This window comes from Mirounga leonina, unplaced genomic scaffold (assembly GCF_011800145.1).
Source record: "Mirounga leonina isolate KUSES-001 unplaced genomic scaffold, KU_Mleo_1.0 Mir_91, whole genome shotgun sequence".
Taxonomy (NCBI): Eukaryota; Metazoa; Chordata; class Mammalia; order Carnivora; family Phocidae; genus Mirounga; species Mirounga leonina.
This window is the reverse complement of record NW_023270839.1, coordinates 46593126-46614413: the sequence shown is the minus strand read 5'-3', so window position 1 is coordinate 46614413 and position 21288 is coordinate 46593126. Positions and strand designations below refer to the sequence as shown.

Sequence of the window (21288 nt, the reverse complement as noted above, 5' to 3'; positions counted from 1 at the left end):
TATATCACACTCAAATTCAGCTATAAGTATCTGGTTCCAAAAAGAAAAAGAGCCATGATACTCTGAATGAATGAGCAAATATAGCCTGGAGTGAGCGGGAAATGGGGTACTATCACCCCACAGTGGCAATGAGATGGGAAACTATTCTGTTACTCATTTTCTTTTTTTCACATGTTAGCATTTTACCAAGATGAGTATAAACATAAGACAATTTCTGTACAATGTGACCCTTAACAAAAACTAACTACACTTCATCTAGTACTCAAGTGAAGAAACACTGACCCGAGGAATACCAGCATCTACTACAAGACACTCATGACTTATTCAGCTTACGCTTCCATTATTCTTCATATAAGAATGCTCTAAAAGGGAGTGAATGTTTGTCTCTTTACAACTTTCTGCTCTTCACCTTAATACCCACATCCTACAGGTTTTTATTTTTTATTTTTTAAAGATTTTATTTATTTATTTGAGACAGAGAGAATGAGAGAGAGAGAGCACATGAGAGGGGGGAGGGTCAGAGGGAGAAGCAGGCTCCCCGCCGAGCAGGGAGCCCAATGCGGGACTCGATCCAGGGACTCCAGGATCATGACCTGAGCCGAAGGCTCGCTTAACCAACTGAGCCACCCAGGCGCCCCTACAGGTTTTTAAATAATTAATCCAATTAAATGTCATTTCCTTGGCTTGGGCATAAAGGAACCAAGATTCTGGCTATACTGCAAGTTTTACAAAGCCATACTAAGTGGTTATGCTGGGGAGGATAAAAGTTAGCAATCAAAGGGAATCAATTTTCCTATACAACTTCCTCTGTCATTTCCAAATTAAAAAGAAAAGAACGGACTTAATACTTCTGATCGCAGCTATTAGCAATCTAAATGACAGAAAGTGGAGAAGTGCTACAGTTTATTCCCCATGGCACGAAGCAAGTCTTAGCAGAATGCCATGCACCTAGCAGATGCTCAATTGATACTTGTTAAGTGAGTATATTTCTTGTTACCAGTTAAATGAAAACTCTAGGATAATACTGCTTTTTATCAAGATATGCCCTTTATAAAAATTTGAAAATACAAATAAATTACTTTTGAAAAACTTACCTGCTACTGTGAGCTTGGCTGTTCTGCTGACAATAGTTCCAAGACTCTCAACAGTGGCCACACACTGATAATAACCTTCGTCAGGTTTATTGTGTTTGGAATGCACCACACTGCTGATAAATAAAGACCCATCTGAGAGAAGCTGGCGTCGGTCATCTGATACTAAGTTTAAAAAAGTTCCATCTTTTTTCCATTCAATTTTTGGAGAAGGTTCAGAATATGCTGAACAGTTCAATATAACAGAAGAGCCTCTAACTGAGAGCGTATCCACTGGCTCCACCAGAAAATAAAATGGAGTGAATGTTCGAATGCTGGATCCTACAAAAATAACAAAAAGAACAAAGTTAAGCAAGCTTTCTTCTTCTATTTCTGTAAGAAATGTAATTTGTATAAAAGTTATTGTTAAATAATTATGCTGTTTGGATATGATACATAAGTCATTTCACTATTAGTATCTAATAAATAAAATTTTACTAGGAAATAAAAATATGACCCATTTAGAAGAAGATGAAAAAAAAGACCCTGCCAGATGACATAATCCAACGTTGTTAGATTACATGAATATCTAATAAAAGTTTTATGTCAAACCCTACAATGGGATTTATAAATATTTAAAATTATTTTATTCAAAGTGAAATTTTCTATGAAACACAAAGGAAGCAGAAAACAAATGATTCTTTGTTATTAAGTTACGTTTACTGGCTATATTTGTTTCATAAATTCACCATACATACACTTTGTCCATTTTTCTAGTGGATTACTCATCCTATTGACTTAGCAATTTTGGGGCATAGCTATCATGTTTTGCAAATATTCTTTTTTCCCCTTTGACTTTATTTTTGTCATAAGAAAACAAATTTTAACTATATAAAATTAAATCTGTTATACTTAAAAAGATTTTTATTCCAAGATTATAAAAAATTTCAGCCTTGTTTTGTGCTAGTACTTCTGTGATTTCATTTTCTACATTTAATCTTCATCTATAATTCTTTTTTTTTTTTTAAGTAGGGAACTCACGACCCTGAGATCAAGACCTGAGCTGAGATCAAGAGTCAGATGCTTAATCAACTGAGCCGCCCAGGCGCCCCTAGAATTCATTTTGATGTAAACAGCACAGGAGGGATCAGTTTAATTTTTCTAAGTCCTTAGAAAAATTCTTTGAACATGAGAAGTTCCTGGCCAGTTCCCTGAACATGAGAAGAACACAAATTTTTTTTTTTTTTTAATTTACTATAGGAAACTCCATACTGTTTTCCAGAGTGGCTGCACCAGCCTGCATTCCCACCAACAGTTGGGTTCCCCTTTCTCCACATCCTCACCAACATTTGTTGTTTCCTGTCTTGTTAATTTTTGCCATTCTAACTGGTATAAGGTGGTATCTCATTGTGGTTTTGATTTGTATTTCCCTGATGGCTAAAAATAGAGCTACCCAATGACCCAGCAATTGCACTACTAGGTATTTACCCCTAAGGTACAGATATAGTGAAAAGAAGGGGCACCTGTACCCCAATGTTCATAGCAGCAATGTCCACAATAGCCAAACTGTGGAAGGAGCCAAGATGCCCTTCAACAGATGAATGGGTAAACATGTGGTACATATATACAATGGAATATTACTCAGTCATCAGAAAGGATGAATACCCACCATTTGCATCTACATGGATGGAACTGGAGGGGATTATGCTAAATGAAATAAGTCAAGCAGAGAAAGACAATTATCATATGGTTTCACTCATATGTGGAACATAAGGAATAGCATGGAGGACCACAGGGAAAGGGAGGGAAAACTGCATGGGAAGAAATCAGAGAGGGAGACAAACCATGAGAGACTCTGGACTCCAGGAAACAAACTGAGGGTTATGGAAGGGAAGGGGGATGGGGTAACCGGGTGATGGGTATTAAGGAGGGCACGTGATGTGATGAGCACTGGGTGTTATACACAACCAATAAATCATTGAATACTACATCAAAAACTAATGATGTACTATATGTTGGCTAACTGAACATAATAAAAAAAATTGCTATAAATCTTATATTCTCAGCCAGAGAAAACTTTCCAACTTAAAGCTTTACCTCTTTTCTTTAAGAAGAGTACTGACCGAATCCCTTGTAATCAGACTATAATCAATTCTAATCAGATTTCTTCATGTGAACAATTAGGGAGGCTTAGGCCAACAGATGAAAACAAGACAGTTTTTAAAATATATCTACACACCCCTTTATCTATAATTTATTTACACTATGATTTTAAGAATGACGCTAGTTCTTTACTACGTAATGAAAGAGTGGTTCTAAATAAATATAAAATATACTGGCAGAGGGAAGGGAATAATATTCACTTGTTTTAAATTTTTCAAACACTTACAATGTGAATCAAATTCCAAACAGACTAATCTTCCTTTCCCAAACACCATGAGGTGGGTTCCATCCCTATTTAATGATTATGAAATTGATTCTTCAAGTCTTAAAACTCTTGAGAATGAGCTTAGGAATTTTTCAAAAGTAACCTGCAGGGATTTGCTTTTTACTACTGTAAAAAATGTTACATTGATACTATAGTAAAATAAAAATATCAACTCCAGGGCAATACAAAAAGATTGCTAAACTAAGAGAAATTACTTTTATACCGTTCCTGTGTAACATTAAATCTTTATTATACCATCCAAATTAAACAATTCAGGAACTTAAGAGAGAAATGTGTTAGACTGGCAGTCAAAATATGCAAAGTTAACAGTTTAAAATAATTATTAATAAATTTCATTTTAAAATTTGGACAAAGTTTTGCCATTTAAAAAATAATAATTACACAAACGTAAATTTTTCAGAGCTTAACATTCTATCTTGCTTTTGATTTTCTTTCATTTTCTTTTTTTTTTAAGATTTTATTTATTTGAGAGAGAGAGAGAACGAGCAAGGGGAAGAGCAGAGGGAGAGGGAGAAGCTGACTCCCTGCTGATCAGGGAGCCCCAAGTGGGGCCCAATCCCAGGACCCTGGGATCATGACCCCAGCCGAAGGCAGACGCTTAACCAACCAAGCCGCCCAGGTGCCCCTGATTTTCTTTCATTTTAAAAGTCCTTATCAACCAAGTTGAACAAGAGTATATGCCTTCAAAAAATTTTTTTAATTATAGTGAAGTTGACAAATGCCTTTGAAAACCAAGGCCCTTCAAAATTTTACCACAAATATGTACTCTACATTACTTAGAATACAGCATTACTTAAATATTTATGTATATCATCTTTGTATTTTATTCCCTCAGTAAACACACAGTGACCTAAGGTACTGTTCCTTCGCTTAAAATCCCTCAAAGGCTTGTCACTGTCTTTTACAAACTAAGTAAACTCCCTCTCTCCTCACCCTCTAAGGCTTGCTGCATCTCTGTCACCCCCTTAGCTCCTGCCCTCTTCACACAAGCTACTCCCACCACCACCCCTCTCCAACTGACTCCAAGTCTTCCTTCAAGCTCAGCTTAAATACTACTTTCTCAGAAATGCTGTCTGTGCCTGGTGCCCAGACAAGATTAGTTTCGTCTTGTTACAAGCCGGCATGGCATACAGTACCTACATAGCACTTCAAATGTTCTTAACCTTTAAATATTTGTAATAACTTGTTTGTAAGGGCACAGAAGTTCCCAAAGTTTCTTGACTCCTGGTGCCCTTATTTTTTAAATTTTTTTCACCAATTCTCTAGGCTAAAAGAAATACCTAACAGCTTTGTTTATGTAATAGTTAGGTTCAAACAAATGAATCAGTATTTATGTCCTAACAAGTTAGTATCCTATTGAAAAAATAATACAGGCAAATTGAAAAATATTTTAACTTTTAAACAACCACAACTAGTTATTATGGGATGTGTGCACATATTGGACACTGCATGAGTTCTCAAACCTTGAAATCAAATTGGATACTGCCATCCTCTAGGACAACTGGTTACCCACATGAGGAAAAAAACAAGAAGCCTACTTACAACATGTAATAACAGTAAACACTTAACATGTTTCTATGTATCAGAGACTGCTCTAAACCTTCTCTACATACTAACTACTCATTTAATCTCCACTACTATCTTATTATAGGTACTACTATTATTCTCATTTTAGAGGAGAAAACTAAAGCATAGAAATGTTAAATACCTTGTCCAAGGTCACACAGGTAGTAAATAACAGAACCAGAGTCTGTGATATTAACCACACTACACTATAATGCCACTTATATACATATAGAAAAATACATTCCAGACCTATGAGAAAACTATGTAAAAAAAAATTTAGGGGGCGCCAGGGTGGCTCAGTTGGTTAAGCATCTGCGTTCAGCTCAGGTCATGATCCAGAGTCCTGGGATGGAGCCCAGAGTCAGGCTCCCTGCTCAGCGGGGAGTCTCTTTCTCCCTCTCCCTCTGTCCCCCCACCCTCCGCTTGTGCTCTCTCTCTCTCACTCTTTCTCTCTCAAATACATAAATAAATCAATCTTTTAAAAAAGATTTTAGGAAAATACAAGGATAACCCTGGTGTCAGGCAACCTTTTAAATCAAAATAGGGAACTTCAAAGTTAGAAAAGATAGATATGTTTCACTTCATTGTATTTAAATTTTTAAAACTTTAAGGCAAAAATATCATGACAAAGCAAAATATGACAAGACTGGGAGGAAATTTATCACATGTAACAAGAATTTTAAAAGTCACATCACTCAATAAAAAAAATGGATAAGGCTGTGTTCCAATAAAAGTTTATAAAAACAAGCAGCAGGATGCATTTGATCCATTGACTCCTGCCTTAGAATATTTAGCCAGCAAAAAATAAGTGAGCCACATTTCAGCTGATCTGGAATGAATTCTGAGAAAAATGAACAATGCAGACAAGTATAAATAATAAAATGTCTGTACATACGACTATATGAGCACCGAGAAAGTAGCAAAGTGTACCAGGTTGTTACCACTGATTTACTGGGAGGAGATGAGTAGATAAAAAGCTTCAAGCACACAGAAAATAATTTCATAATAAAAATCAACTAATGTGTATAATCCCTTTATAAGTATTATACGTGTTGTGGTAGGTGTGGGTGAAGGGGTACATTTTTTAAAAACTAGTCATTAAAATGTGGATTATCTCAGGGTGGTGAGATTTCAGTTGACTTTTAATTTCTTCTTTCACCTTTGCTATTGCATGAATATTTTACATGAAACACAATGTTGTTCAAGCAGAAATAAAGCTATTTTCGTATACAGTCTGCACAGGAAAAGGACAATATGAAAAGTCTGGGGCATATTCACATGCCAACATTCAAAAACTTAAAATATATATACTGTTAAATAAAAAATACTCAAGTTTAAAATACATATAGTATGACCCCACCTACATAAAAATATATATACATGTACATATATGTGTGTATGCATACATTTAAATGTAAATAATGTATGGAAGAGGTGCCTGGATGGCTCAGTAGGTTAACTCTGACTCTCGATTTTAGCTTAGGTTGTGATCTCGGGGTGGTGGGATCAAGCCCCACATAGGGCTCTATACTCAGCAGGTAGTATGCTTGAGATTCTCTCCCTCTCCTGCTGCCCCCCCCTCCCCGCTCATACACATACTCTTTAAAATAAATAATAGTTGAACACTACATCAAAAACTAATGATGTACTATATGTTGGCTAACTGCATAATAAAATATATATAAATTTAAAAAATAATAAATAAAAATGAGGGTCATGATAAAAGTTTTAAAATTTAAAAAAATTAAATAAATAAATAAAATCTTAAAAAAAATAATAACGTAGGGAAAGGGCTAAAAGAATAAACACTGAACAGTTTAACAGTGTTTTCTCCCGGGGAACTAATGGGATTCAGCTACTGATGGAGAGCATACAGGGGGAAGGCTTTTTACTCCATGGATTTCTGCACTGCTTACTGCTTAAAATATGAACAACTGCTTATGCTTTCTTCTTGTCATCTTTTTCTGTTTTAAAAACAAAATAACTTTTGTTATTGGCGGTAAATAATCTTTTCTTGGGAACAGAAGATTTTTTAAAAAGAAGATCTACCACCATTTCTTTTTTTTATTAATTTTTATTTAAATTTTAGTTAACTTACACTGCAATATTGGTTTCAGGAGTAGAATTCTGATTCATCACTTACAACACCCAGTGCTCAGATCTATCACCGCTCCTTTAACCATTTTTCCTCTGTCATAGAAGAGTTATCAGACACCCACTCCTTGGCTGACTTTGTATAAAAACTGGCCTGTATTTCCCACCAGGGTCCTAATTCCCTATCCACTTAAATTTGCTTAATTTTCGTTTACTATGACCACAGTCACGATACACATTATTCTGAAACAGGCTTAATGATCCTGTCTGATCTCTTCTACATTCCCTGGTCTCTGCAAATTTCTCACTTTTTAATGGAATAGCTCTCACTTCTTGATAGACTATTCCTCACTTTTTGATAAAATACTTCACACTTCTTGATAGAATTCCATCTTATGAAAGGAAAATACCCACAGGGAACTTATCTCAGTTATATTCCCTCCGCCCCAAATATCAACAAATCCTATCACTCACTGCACACCAGCATGGCCAATAATTCTAAATTTTATCATGTCCAGAGTAAAAAAATAACATACAGTATTTGAATACTGGCAGAAATAAAATGAAATCTGTCTTATTGCCTGCAGAGGTTCAGAGTTTGACAGCATCAGAAATGCAGGACAGAAAGGTAAGCAAGCCTTTTTACATGCCTACAAATGTAAGCATTCTGTATATAATGTTATTCATCCTATGAAAATTATGTCTTCATTATAAACTAAGACACTAATGCCAAAGGACTTCATACCTCTTTTACTCCTTAACAACATTATTTTGACCACCCTATCCTACCCAATCAGTCTGTAAATCCTACATTTCACCCTTCCTGATTGGTGTCCACTCTTGCCATATAGCTTAGTCTCTCTTGCTTCAAGTTCTCAATTTAAAATCAAAAAGTCTAAAAATTAGAAAGTTAAAATAATACTCAATTCAAAGGACTCAAAAAGATAATATATTCACATCACTGATTAAGAACAAGCAATACTTGGACGCCTGGGTGGCTCAGTTGGTCAAGCGACTGCCTTCGGCTCAGGTCATGATCCTGGAGTCCCGGGATCGAGTCCCGCATCGGGCTCCCTGCTCGGCAGGGAGACTGCTTCTCCCTCTGACCCTCCTCCCTCTCATGCTCTCTGTCTCTCATTCTCTCTGTCTCAGGTAAATAAATAAAATCTTTAAAAAAAAAAAAAAAAGAACAAGCAATACTTAAGAGTTAAATGTTTTCCACCCTCTTTTGCTGCATAACAATTAGGACTCCCAGCTCCAGAGCTCAGTCCCTCTCCGCCCTGCACAGCCAGTTTCTCCAAAGACTGAATCTACAGAGATGCAGAACTCCTTTCCTGGAATTTCAAGTAAGGCATGTGGTTAGCTGTTAATATTATATGGATGGTTTCACTTGCATGATATACATATACTTTATGGGCATACCATAAAATAGTAGATGTCAACTTCTAACCAAAGCTGGACCTGAAATTATTTTTCAGGCTACTAATATCCTATTAGGGAAATTCAATTTGATTATTCTAATTTATAGCATCTACTCTCCCAACCATTCCCCCCAAATGAAAAATATCTGAATTTGTTTATTCAAGAAACATTCGTTATAATAAGAATGCTTTCCTTTTCTTCAATTTTCAGCCTTCCCCCTCCCCCCTCCCCCACAAAAAAAAAAAAAAAAAAAAACAATAAACAGCCACAGTGGAAAACTCTCTCATAAAATGAAGTCAAGCAGACATGAGTTTGAATTCTAGCTCCGCTATTCTAGTTCATTTCTCTCTGTGTCTAAAATTCTCTCCCTCATAAAACAGGAAAAATAATGCCCTCCTTTCAAGGAAATCTCTGCGAAGACAGGTATAAAGCACCTACCTACTTTACTGCTTGGCAGATAGCAAGTCCTAGATAAAAAGTAACTATTCATAGTTCAAAAGCCTACCATATTTTCTCCCAAACTGCTAACATCTAGAACCTTAGTTTTCACCAATCACATTTTAGAAACTGCTATGCAAAATATGGACCTCATTTTTTTTTACTTTTAATCACATTTTGGACAATTACATATAAAATAATATTAAGTGATCTTAAAACTCAAGTCTAAACATCTTTCTCCTCTGCCTAATTTTTCAACAGCTCCCCCATTACAGATAATGTAATCCAATTCATTACCATGACATTCAAAAGGGGCTGAAGGATCTGGTCCCTGCCTCTCTACAACCTAATCTCACATCATGCTCCCTCTAACTCAACAAGCTCTGGTAACATTCTTCAATTTCTTGAACAAGCCATGTTCTTTCCCATATTAGAGCCTTTGCATCTGCTGTCCCCTCTGCCTGCACACTCGCTCTGCACCCACTCTTCCATCATACAGCTAGCTAGTTTCCTCTCAGCTTCCATGTTTCGACCAACTGTCACTTCTACAGGGGCCTTCTCTGACAACTATCCCTGTGAAGGTCTTAGCCTCCTAATCCTACCCTTTATATGCTCTTCCCAGCAATTCACTTTCTCTCTGTTTTTAAGGCCTGTTTTCCCTGGTAGAAGGCTAGAAAACTAGATAAAATAAAACCAAGATTAGGTAGAGTAAAGAGAATAATTACCAGAGCTCATGCTAGCCAAAAAGTTGTATTAAATTTTTAGAGAGCAAAATTTCAAGAGCTTAAGTCAGTAACAATGGACTTCAAGGCTTGTTAAAATAATAATTTATACATTAATCTTCCAAAAATATACTAAGGATCCACTACGTATAAGAACAAAAAATTTATTATTTCTCACTTCACTCTAATCTACTCCCATCCCCAAAATACAAGCTTGATAAGAGCAGGAACCTTTCCTGGTATCCATAGTGGGTACTCAATAATATCTGTTAAATGAATGAAGGATGCTACGCAACTAAATTACAGTAAGACAGGAGTACCTACTCTCAGAGTGCTGACAGTGGAAACACGCAATGATATAATCATGGCTCACACAAACACAATCAGAACAATGTGGTGGGAGCCATGACAGAATGTGTACAAGGTGCAGAGACAGAGAAGTGAATAGGCCTAGAGAGTCAGGGAAGACATTCATGCAAAACGTGATTATTAACGTGAAACCTAAGGGATGAGTAGGAGCCTAGCCAGTAAAGGGCAGAATGCATCATCAATGGAACAGCAGGTGCAAAATCTCAGAACAAGGTGGTAGTGGAAGGGGCAAAAGTACTCAAAGAAATTCAGAAGTGGGTAGACAACGATAGATTGTAAGGATTTTTATATCCTAAGAAGTTAGTGAGTTTGGCAAAGGCTTTAAGATGAGAAGTGAAGATCACATTTACTTCTTATTAAAAGAATGGTGCTTGCTGCAAAATGGAGATTAGTTAAGAGAACACAGCTGGAGAGAAGGAAACCAGTTAGGAAGCCTCTACAGTAATCTTGGTTGAAACCCGATGAAGTCCTATTTAGGAAAGTAACAACAGTAACTAAGAGATGGAAAGATCTGAGGAATCCTTACGGTCAAATCAATGAGCCTTGGAGAATGATGTGGAAGTGAGGGTGACTAAATGTAGAGTAAGGGCAGTGGAGGAGTAAAGGTGACTGACAAGTTTCTGGCTTGGACAATGGCGTCTGGAGGTGCCAGTCACTGAGGAAGAGGACAGAGTTGGGAAGATCATGGGCTCTGCTGTAGACATGGAGAGTTTAAGGGGCTCATTGGACATGGATGTGGAAGTCATAAAAGCTTGAAACTCGGTAGAGATTCATGTTGAATCCATGAATTCCATTCATGAGATACACCTTAAAACAGAGGTTGCAAGAGAAAATGAGATATAATAAGAAATGTGAAATCTGAAGAAAACCAAGGACCACATTCTGCAAAACACCAAGATTTAAGAGAAAGGGAAAAAAGCCTACAAAAGTCATGTAAGTCAGAGGACAAGAGAACAGGCATCTCAGAAGCCAAAGAAATATTTCAAGAAGGAGGATGACCTGCTGAGAACACAATACAAATGGACACTCATTCACTGGATATATATTGAAAAGGTCACTGATGACCTAGGCAAGAACAGATTTAGTGGTGCAGTGAAGACAGACGCCAGACTACAATGCACTCAGGAACAAGATGGAAAATGGAGAAATAGAGCCTGTAAAATGAACAACTGCACTTCTCAAATTTTAGTTTGCATACCAATCACCTTGTTAAATCCTGCTGAAATTCAGATTCTGATTCAGTAAATCTAGGGTGGAGCCTGAAATTCTACATCTCTAACAAGTGTGCAAGTGATGCAGATTCTGCTCGTCCACAAGCAACACTTCTGAGAAGGATATAGAGACCATTTTCAGAAAGTCTGGCTGTAAAAGGCAGAGGAGAGATAGATTGGTAAATAAAGAAAACCTGCGCTTGGTCTTCTTTTATATGCTTTGTAATGGAAGAGAGACTTGAGCATGTTGAAAGATGGAAAGAACCAGTACAGAGGGTGAAATCAGGCCAAATGATGGTAAGATTAGGATCCAGGCTTCTGGCCATTAAGAAGAAACAGGAACTAGACTTACCATCCTGCCTTAGACAACTAGAAAACTGGACAAAAATCAATGAAACAATGTTTTTTCAGACACTGGACAACATGAAATGCAGGACTGTGACCCCTGAGAGGTAGGAAACAAGATGAGTTGCAAAATCACCCCGTCTTACAGCCTGTAGATATCCCATCTTTCCAGCCCTCAGCATGAGAAAAGGAAAGCAAAAAGACCTCTGAAATCTCACAGTTAAAGAAAAAGATCAGAGTTGAGGAGCCCAAGGTTACTACAATTTGCAGAGTACAAAAGAGGAGGGAGCTGCTAAGAGAGAGAACTCTGGAGTTTGGCAAAAGAGTCCTCTTGAATCTGTGGATGACTACCAAAGTACATATGAGGGGACTGAAGTTGTACGAAGTGTATCTCCCAACCACAATGGAACTAACCTAGATGTCAGTAACAGGTAGCTGGAAAACCCTAAAATACTTGGACATTAAGGAACATACTTTTTTTTTTTAAGATTTTATTTATTTATTTGACAGAGAGAGAGAGAGAGAGAGCACAAGTAGGCAAAGCGGCAGGCAGAGGGAGAGGGAGAAGCAGGCTCTCCACTGAGCAGGGAGCCGGACATGGGGCTCGATCCCAGAACCCAGGGATCATGACTTGAGCTGAAGGCAGCTGCTTAACTAACTGAGCCACCCAGGTGCCCCTAAGCAACATACTTCAAAATAACTCACAGATCAAAGAAGAAATCACATGAGAAATTACAAAATATTTTCAACTTAATGAAAATGAAAATACAGCATGAGGGAAATTTCAAATGTTAAATGTTAATATTAAAAAAACATGTCAGACAATTAATTCTGGATCAGAGAAAAGACACTTCTTTCCTTGTAACAAGAAGGAAAAATGAGGATATGAGTAAGCCTGGTGTTAGATATAGGAGTCACAGTTAATTGCTTGTACAGTCGCTGAAGTAGGAGGTGAGTACAACTGTTGCTGGTGTAGGTGGGCTGGGCTGTCAGGGTCAGAGGTTTGCAGGTGGTGGTAAACATCTGAAGAAGCTGTAGTGAGAACGGACGGGAGCACCAAAAACGGAGGACAGGATTACTGGATCATACTGACAGCACAGTCAGGTTGCTAACTGTATTTAAAAAGAAGTGCAAACATGAGAACGTGGTTTTGCAGACTCTAAAGGGAAGAGAACATAGACATTTAAAACTGAAGCTTCCTAAGTAGTGAGTAGCAAGTGACAATGAAGAGGGTTGAAGATACCAGCACATGGCTGTCAATGGCATCTAAGACAGATAGGGAAGGAAATACACAAAAGTGAACGAAAACAGGTAAGAGTGGTGCCGGCTCTTCTCACAATGTGAGAAGCCTGGAAGGACAGGAGACTGTGGTGAGACTATGATACTATTTTAATACTATTTCAGCACTGCCAAGTGATGACAAGGGCTAGGGTGCAATTTTGGAAGCTGGTATTTGAGTGGCATGAAAGAGAAGCCACTGGAGATGAAGACGGTGAAGAACTGAAGATGGTACTAGAAAGTAAGCCAAGCAGACACTCATTTTCCAGAACAATGACAGACTTGAAATGGAGAAGAAGACTGTAAAACAAGTTTTCAATGAATGAAAGTGAGTATTAAGTACACAGATGAGAGAGAACAGGCAAAAACATGAAATTTAGTGGCCCACATCTTGAAAGAGCAGCAATTTTTTAATTATTTCACATTTTTGAAAGCTATTTTTCCATTATTCTTCAGTAATCAGCTATGTTTTAGAGAGCTGATATTGCTCTAAATATTGCTAATAGAGTACTTTTCTCATATGGAAAACAAGCATTACAGATTTTATGTGACTATACCACCATATGTTTATGAATTGTTACCAAGTTCAGCTAAAAAAAAATTCTGAGTAAAGATGCATTAATTCTTGAACATAGAAAACAAATATCACATGAATAATTTATTGAAAGCTTTTGCTGTCAGCAGCTTTACTAACAGAAGTAATATTTATGAAATCCCACAGGACAATTTAACAACTTAAATATATGCAAAAGAGAAGAACACAAGACTAAGAATCAGTAATAATGAATCTTATAGTATCAGAGCTATTTTCTGCAAAGAAAGCTGTGTGTGCATAAGCTCTCAATGCAAAGTAAACAGATGTTTCAGAAAGATCATGTCATCGTTTCACAAGGTCTGTAGACCAGGTTCTAGAATTCTTCTGTTCAACTGTGTATTTAATGATGGAAATAAACTGAATTCAAAAGCTGGTTAAAGCCTGATTAGCCTGAAGCTATTTCAAGCCTACATTAGTAAGCTGTCATATTAAGTCACAGATTCATATTTCCTTCACTGAGTTCTTACTCTCTTGATAACATATTTCTGATAGGAAATAATCCTTGGGGGGGGGGGGGGAAGGAGAAAAGGAGACTTAAAAATCCAAGAAAGATGTTAACAGTATCAGAAGGATAAGACACGAACCCCAGAATACTCACAATGAAGCCACGTATATATTAACCAGGCAGTTGTAAATACATTTGTGAGAGTAAAATAAGACTTATCCATGCTATTATAACTGCATACCATTTTCACACAGATGTACAATTAGTTACTAAAATGAAATGCAAATGGTCCTTAATCACTTTAAAAGATACTCAACCTCACTCATAGTAAGAGAAATGCAAATTAAAACTACACTGAGATACAATTTCTCACCTACCATACTGGCAAAAATACAAACGTTTAACAACATACTCTACAGGCAAAGTATAGGGAAACAGGCTAATGGGAATGCAAATGGCATATCCACTATAGAGGAAAGTTTGTAATATCTAGCACAATTATAATTGCATTTACCCTTTGATTTAGTAATCCTATGTCTATGACTCTATCCCAAAAATACACTGGCCAAAATATGAAAAGAGGTACAAGCAAGACTATTCACTGCAGCAGTACCCACAGTAGCAGCCTGGAAGCGGCCCTGAGCACACTGCGGCACACTGATACAAAGAGGTACTGTGCAGTTGTAAACTAGACCATAGAGCAACTTTATCTTCCACCTAGAATAAATAAAGTGAAAAAGCAAGGTTGGAAAGAAGTGTGTATATTTATCTAAAAAAGGTAGGATTATAATAGATACACATACATAATTTTCAACCCATACAAGGAGAGGAAATATAGTTAGGACAGGAATTGAAGCTAGATGTCTCTGAATAGAACTTGTACATAGATTTGACTTTGGAATCATGCAAATATTTTACAAATTTAAAATACAAAGCTAAATCTTAAAAAATCCCTAAACATTGAAAGCAGAGGTGGAACGAGCCTAAACCTCTAGTTGTCATTATAGCCACCCAGACAGGAACTAGTGTAAGAGAATTTAAGAACACAACCACCGAACTATACTTAGTGGACTATTTCCCAAGGACCAAGAGAACTGTAACATTTTTAACTGTTTTAATAACCACTTCGTTGAAGTTACTCTTGGTACTGTTACTCTGAGACTGGTGTGTGTACGTGTGTGTTGCTGTTGCAGAATAAAGCAAATGAGTAATTTTACTAACGTCATGAAGAACAGGATTCTCAGTGTGGAAGAAAAGCGATATAGATGTAAAATCAATGAGGTGCTCTGTCATATCAATTAAAATCAACAACACAAGAAACAACAGGTGTTGGCAAGGATGTGGAGAAAAAGGAACACTTGTGCACTGTTGGTGGGAATGCAGTCACTGTGGAAAACAGTTTGGAGGTTCCTCAAAAAGTTAAAAATAGAAATACCCTTTGATCCAGCAATTCCACCACTGGGTATTTACTCAAAGGATACAAAAACACTAATTCAAAGGGATACATGCATCTCTATGTTTATAGCAGCATTATTTACAATACCCAAGATAAGGAAGCAGGCCCAAGTATCCATTGATAGATGAATGGATAAAGAAGTAATATATATAATATATATATATATATATTCAGCTCTATTAAAACAATGAAATCTTGCCATTTGCAACAGCATGGATGGAGCTAAAGAATATAATGCTAGTAAGCAAAGTCAGTCAGTCAAAATTTTAAAAAAAAATTAGCAAAGGAGAAAAGAGAGAGACAGACATACCAAGAGGCACTCTTAACTATAGAGAACCAATGGTACCAGAGGGGAGGTGGGTTGGGGGATGGGTAACATAGGTAATGGGGATGAAGGAAGGCACTTGTGGGGAGCACCAGGTGTTGTATGGAAGTGTTGCAATCACTATTTTAAAAAAAATCAACGAGGTAAGTAAAAGCCATCTATCCTTCAGTTTTAATCTTAAGTACCAATATGAATTTGTATTTTACTTATCTAAAAAATATGTATTTCCTAGCTCACTTGACTGAAAAGTCCTAGTAACAATGACCAAGCCAGTGCAATTAAGTAATCTCCACAATGAGATTTTGGCTCTAAATTTCATTTGCCACACAAAAGAACCTTTTAAAAAACTGGCTAATACCTGGTCTGCAATTGGAATATGAGATGAATCTGCAACATCTTTCAGACCAGAAAAGAAAAAGCTATCAAATGACTACTAGGGTCATCACAAAAGACTCAAGAGGTTTTTACTGGCCAAATATGGGACATTTAAGCATCAATAATGATAATAACAAACTGAAACATTCAAATATGTTGAATTCCATTACTTTATAATGACCTCAAAAAAAACCAAAACCAAACAAACAAAAAACACAAAACACAAGACAAACTAACTGATCACCTTTGGAGACTGCTACAGAACCAAATTATTATTTTGAAAAGTGGCACATAAGAGTAAAAGAACTAAGAATTTTCCTAATCAAACTGTTTCTTATGGCAGTAAAATTGTTGATAAAAGTAAGTTTCTATTTATGGAAGTATTCCACCTAATAATAAGGGAGTGATAAAATAGCCCCATTTTGCAACCCCTAATGAACTGATAGCTCTGGGTAATAAACATCAATGGTCCAGGAATCAGCAAACTTTCTCTTAAAAGGGCCAGATAGTAAGTATGTTAGGCTTTGCAGGCTACATACAGTTTCTGTCCCATATTCTCCTTTGTTTTTAACTGTTCTTTTTTACAATACTTTAAAAATGTAAAAACTATGAGTAGCTCATGGGATGTACAAAAACGGGCCACAGACCAGATACAACTCATTGGTCATACTTTGCTGAACAATGGTGACTAAGAGCAACAGGAAAACAGACCCAATCGCACATTATATGCCTTCTTCTATAATGGAATATTATTCAGCCTTAAAAAGGAATAAAGTACTAAAAAAAGGGCGGGGGGAATAAAGTACTGATACAAGCTATAACATGGGCGAACCTTAAAAGCACTGTTACATAAAAGAAACTAGGTGCCAAAGACTACATACTGTATGATTTCATTTATATGAAATGTCTGGACTAGGTAAGTCCAGAGACAAAATGTGTTATGTAGGGCAGAGGGGCAATGGTAGGGGGAGAGAACACAGGAAATAGGAAGTGCCTGCTAATGGGGCCCAGGGTTTCTTTCAGGGGTGATGAAAATGTTCTAGTTTATTGTGGTATACCTACTCAATTCTGTGAAGGTACTAAAAACTGAATTGCACATTTTAAATAGGTGAATTATACAGTATATAAATTATATCTCAATAAGATGTTATTAAAAAATAATAATTATGAAAAGAACAGGGCTCCATGGACAAATGGCTAATTCTAGGACTGGGGCAAGAAATATAATAGCTAAGTCTGGAGTATATTGTGGTGCCAGAAAGTAAGAAAGAGCTTAAAAAAAAAACCAAAAACAAAACAAAAAATAAGATGGAGCTATCCCAAAGGGACAAATGAACCAAATAAAAGAACTTCCAGGGACACCTGGGTGGCTCAGTCGGTTAAGTGTCTGCCTTCGCCTCAGGTCATGATCCCAGGGTCCTGGGATCGAGTCCCACATCGGGCTCCTTGCTCAGTGGGAAGTCTGCTTCTCCCTCTGCCTATTCTGCCTGCCGCTCCCTCCGCTTGTGCTCTAACAAATAAAATCTTTAAAAAATTAATTAATTGAAAGAACTTCCAATGGCCAAAGCTGGGAACAATTTGAGCAACAAAATAAAGTAGTATTATATTATAACCCAGAGTATAAAATAAATATACATGAGTTCATACTGATAGAAATGGTTGAATAAATTTAAAAACAAGAGAAATTTCCCATATAGAAGAATTCCAAATAATTTACATAGACACTCCACCCTCAAGGCGGGTGTCTTAAAGTGTAGGCTGTAAACAGTGACTTCCTTCCAAAAGGGAAGAGGGCATGCTAACTTTACAATGGAGAAACTCAGCAAATTTTAACTAACTCAGCCAAGTTGATCAAAGTCAACATCAATAGTGATGTTACAGTGATATTACACACCCTGGAAATGATATGATTTGAGGATTATAACTGGCACCTTACCTCTGTGTTCTTCCCCCTAAAGCCATAAACCCCGTCTGAGAAAAACATCAGACAAATCCCAACAGAAGGACACTCTATAAGACACCCAACCAGTATGCCTCAAAACTGTCACGGTCATCATAAACAAGGAATGTCTGAAAAACTGTCTTAGGCCAAGAGGGCCTAAGGAGAGATGACAACTAAATGTAATATGGTATACTGGATAGGATTCTGGAACATGAAAAAAAAGGATATCAAGTAAAAACTGGAAATCCGAATAAAGTATGGACTTTAGTCAATAATAATGTATCAAGGGGGTCCTGCGTGGCTCAGTCATTAAGCATCTGCCTTCGGCTCAGGGCATGATCCCAGGGTCCTGGGATTGAGCCCTGCATCAGGCTCCCTGCTCAGTGGGAAGCCAGCTTCTCCCTCTCCCCCCGTCCCTGCTTGTGTTCCCTCTCTCACTGTGTCTCTCTGTCAAATAAAATCTTAAAAAAAAAAAAAGATGAAGCCCTACTAATAAAATTAAAATAATAATGTATCAATATATGTGCACTAATTGCAACAAATGTATCACTCTAATGTAAGATGTTGTTAATAGGAGAAACAGGTGTAGGTATATGAGAAGACTATACTACCTTTGCAATTTTTCTGTAAACCTAAAACTGATCTAAAAAATAAAGTTTATTAAAAAGCAAGTCTGACACTTTTAAAACAATTGGAAATATGAACACTAACTGGGTATTTTGTGATACAGTAATTATTTTCACTTGTCATTTTTTATGTGTAACAATCTTTGTTGATGTAAAATGTAAAGGAGGGCACTTGTGATGAGCACTGGGTGTTCTACGTAAGTGATGAGTCACTAAAATTCTACACCTGAAATCAATTGTACCATATGTTAACTAGAATTTAAATAAAAACTTGAAACAAAAATTAAAAAATGTAAACACTGAAAAAGAACAGATACAGAAGTTACAATGAGTAAACAAATACCAACTACATTCAAGATCAATGGAATAATGAACATTTCCAATGAAACTCATCAAATAAATGCTGTATTTAATGCAAAATTTTGTAGAAAGATCATCAAAAAATAAATGATATAATTTAGCAAGGAGGGTTCTAAGTTATTTGTTAGATAATCATCTGTTTTGCTGTGATTTTAACAGGTATCTAGAAATCCAGCAAGTGAGCTTTAAAATAAAGCTCTTAATTGCCTCCCTCAACACAATTAGCAGCTGACTCTTGTCTAGTACATAGGTTCCCCTATTAAATTGAAACTCTATCTCCCAAAGATAAAAGAGCAGTAACTAATATTGGTCCAAAAAGAAAGCAATCCAACCACCTAAGTTACTAATGTGACTTCTCTGTATGAACCTGTAATTTTACTCTATTTCAATATAAGCATAAATGTATATGCTAAAGGCAAACAAGGGACTTGGGGATTATCCACACACACTTCTCCATTTGATCATAAAGTTCAACTTCATGCAATTTTACTGAGAATCACAAATCATATTAAGTGTTGATTTAAATTTTCTTGCAGATGTCATATGAAAGGATATAGCTCACTATGCACAGAAGCAGAATTTTTTTTTTTAAAGATTTATTTATTTATTTGAGAGAGCGAGAATGAGAGAGAGAGAGTACACGAGAGGGGGGAGGGCTAGAGGGAGAAGCAGGCTCCTCGCCGAGCAGGGAGCCCGATGCGGGACTCGATCCAGGGACTCCAGGATCATGAACCGAGCCGAAGGCAGTCGCTCAACCAACTGAGCCACCCAGGCACCCCAGAAGCAGAATTTTTGAAGGCACCAAACACAGTGCTGAGTTCACTGCTGATTTTTATTAAAGACTTCCTAATTATTTACAGAAAAATATTTGTTTTCCATAGGACATCTTTAAAATACTGAAACTCAACTGGAAAAAACATAATTATATAGATTTTCATATACACAAGTCTTCAGGAATGTAATACATAAGGTTAGGTCAAATAATACTAAACCGTAATTGCATGCATACTAATGTCCACAATACCTAAAACAGGCTCTTGCACAGAATGAGCACCAATTTGCTTAAATGCAAATTTATGAGCTTCAAATTTTAAAGCCTATAAACTAGATATACAACTAGAAAAATGGTTAAGTGAATTATGGCATATTGATATACAATCACTAAAAAGTTGTAAAGGGAGGCAGTAAGAATAATGGATAAGAGCATGAGTTGAAGAGTCAGGCTGCCTAAGTTCAAATCCCATTTCTGTCATTTGCTGACTATGTGGTCTTGGCAAATTATCTAGTCTCAAGTTTACGCATACTTCAGTTGGGAGGATTAAACCGTATAATACATGTAAACCATTTAACACAGTACCTGACACACAGCAAGGTTTCAAAAATGTTAACTACTAGATTATGGCAAAAATATACTACAGAGTGTAATCTTAAAAAATACATATGTGAAATTATATCTGTGCTCTGAGTATCAGTACGTAAGAATTATGTATATACAGATAACAAGGAACAGGAGGCAATCTGAAAACTTTGATTTGTAATGGTGGAATGATAGTGATAACTTTTTAAATTTCCACTAGTACATTTTTAGAAACACAAAAGTTATCTATACAGGACAGAGTACAATAAAGTTAAAATTCTTATATTAATAATATTTTATTAATGCTTTCTAGTTAAAAATTATAGCATCTGCTGGCAATCAACAGTTCCATTTTGGGGGCGCCTGGGTGGCTCAGTCATTAAGCGTCTGCCTTTGGCTCAGGTCATGATCCCAGGATCCTGAGATTGAGCCCCACATTGGGCTCCCTGCTCCACGGGGAGCCTGCTTCTCCCTCTCCCACTCCCCCTGCTTCTCCCTCTCCCACTCTCCCTGCTTCTCCCTCTCCCACTCCCCCTGCTTGTGTTCCCTCTCTCGCTGTGTCTCTCTCTCTGTCAAATAAACAAATAAAATCTTTAAAAAAAAAAAAAAAGTTCCATTTTGTTGTTGCTTTTATTTAAAAAATAAATCAACATATGCTCATTCATGGGGTTGACACCTCCTCCAGAGGTTATCATACTAACAAATTAGTGTGAATTTTTCCACAACTTTTCAACAGATCCCCTCTCTCATTGTGTTTCATTCACACACACACAGTTTAGTAGTTTTACTTTAAAAAATAAAAGTGATAGTATATATTGTACTGCAACTCATTTCTCTCCCTTA

The 21288-nt window shown here is 36.7% G+C and overlaps 1 protein-coding gene across 3 annotated transcripts in view; it reads right to left on the bottom strand.

Annotated features, from left to right (window-relative positions):
• NEO1 (neogenin 1) overlaps positions 1–21288 on the bottom strand; it is a 258553-nt gene that overhangs the window by 187656 nt on the left and 49609 nt on the right. For all 3 annotated transcript variants that reach the window (XM_034994392.1, XM_034994393.1, XM_034994394.1), the window contains exon 2: positions 1095–1412. In XM_034994392.1, coding sequence (XP_034850283.1) covers positions 1095–1412 — 318 coding nt within the window. The remainder of the gene's footprint in view (positions 1–1094; positions 1413–21288) is intronic.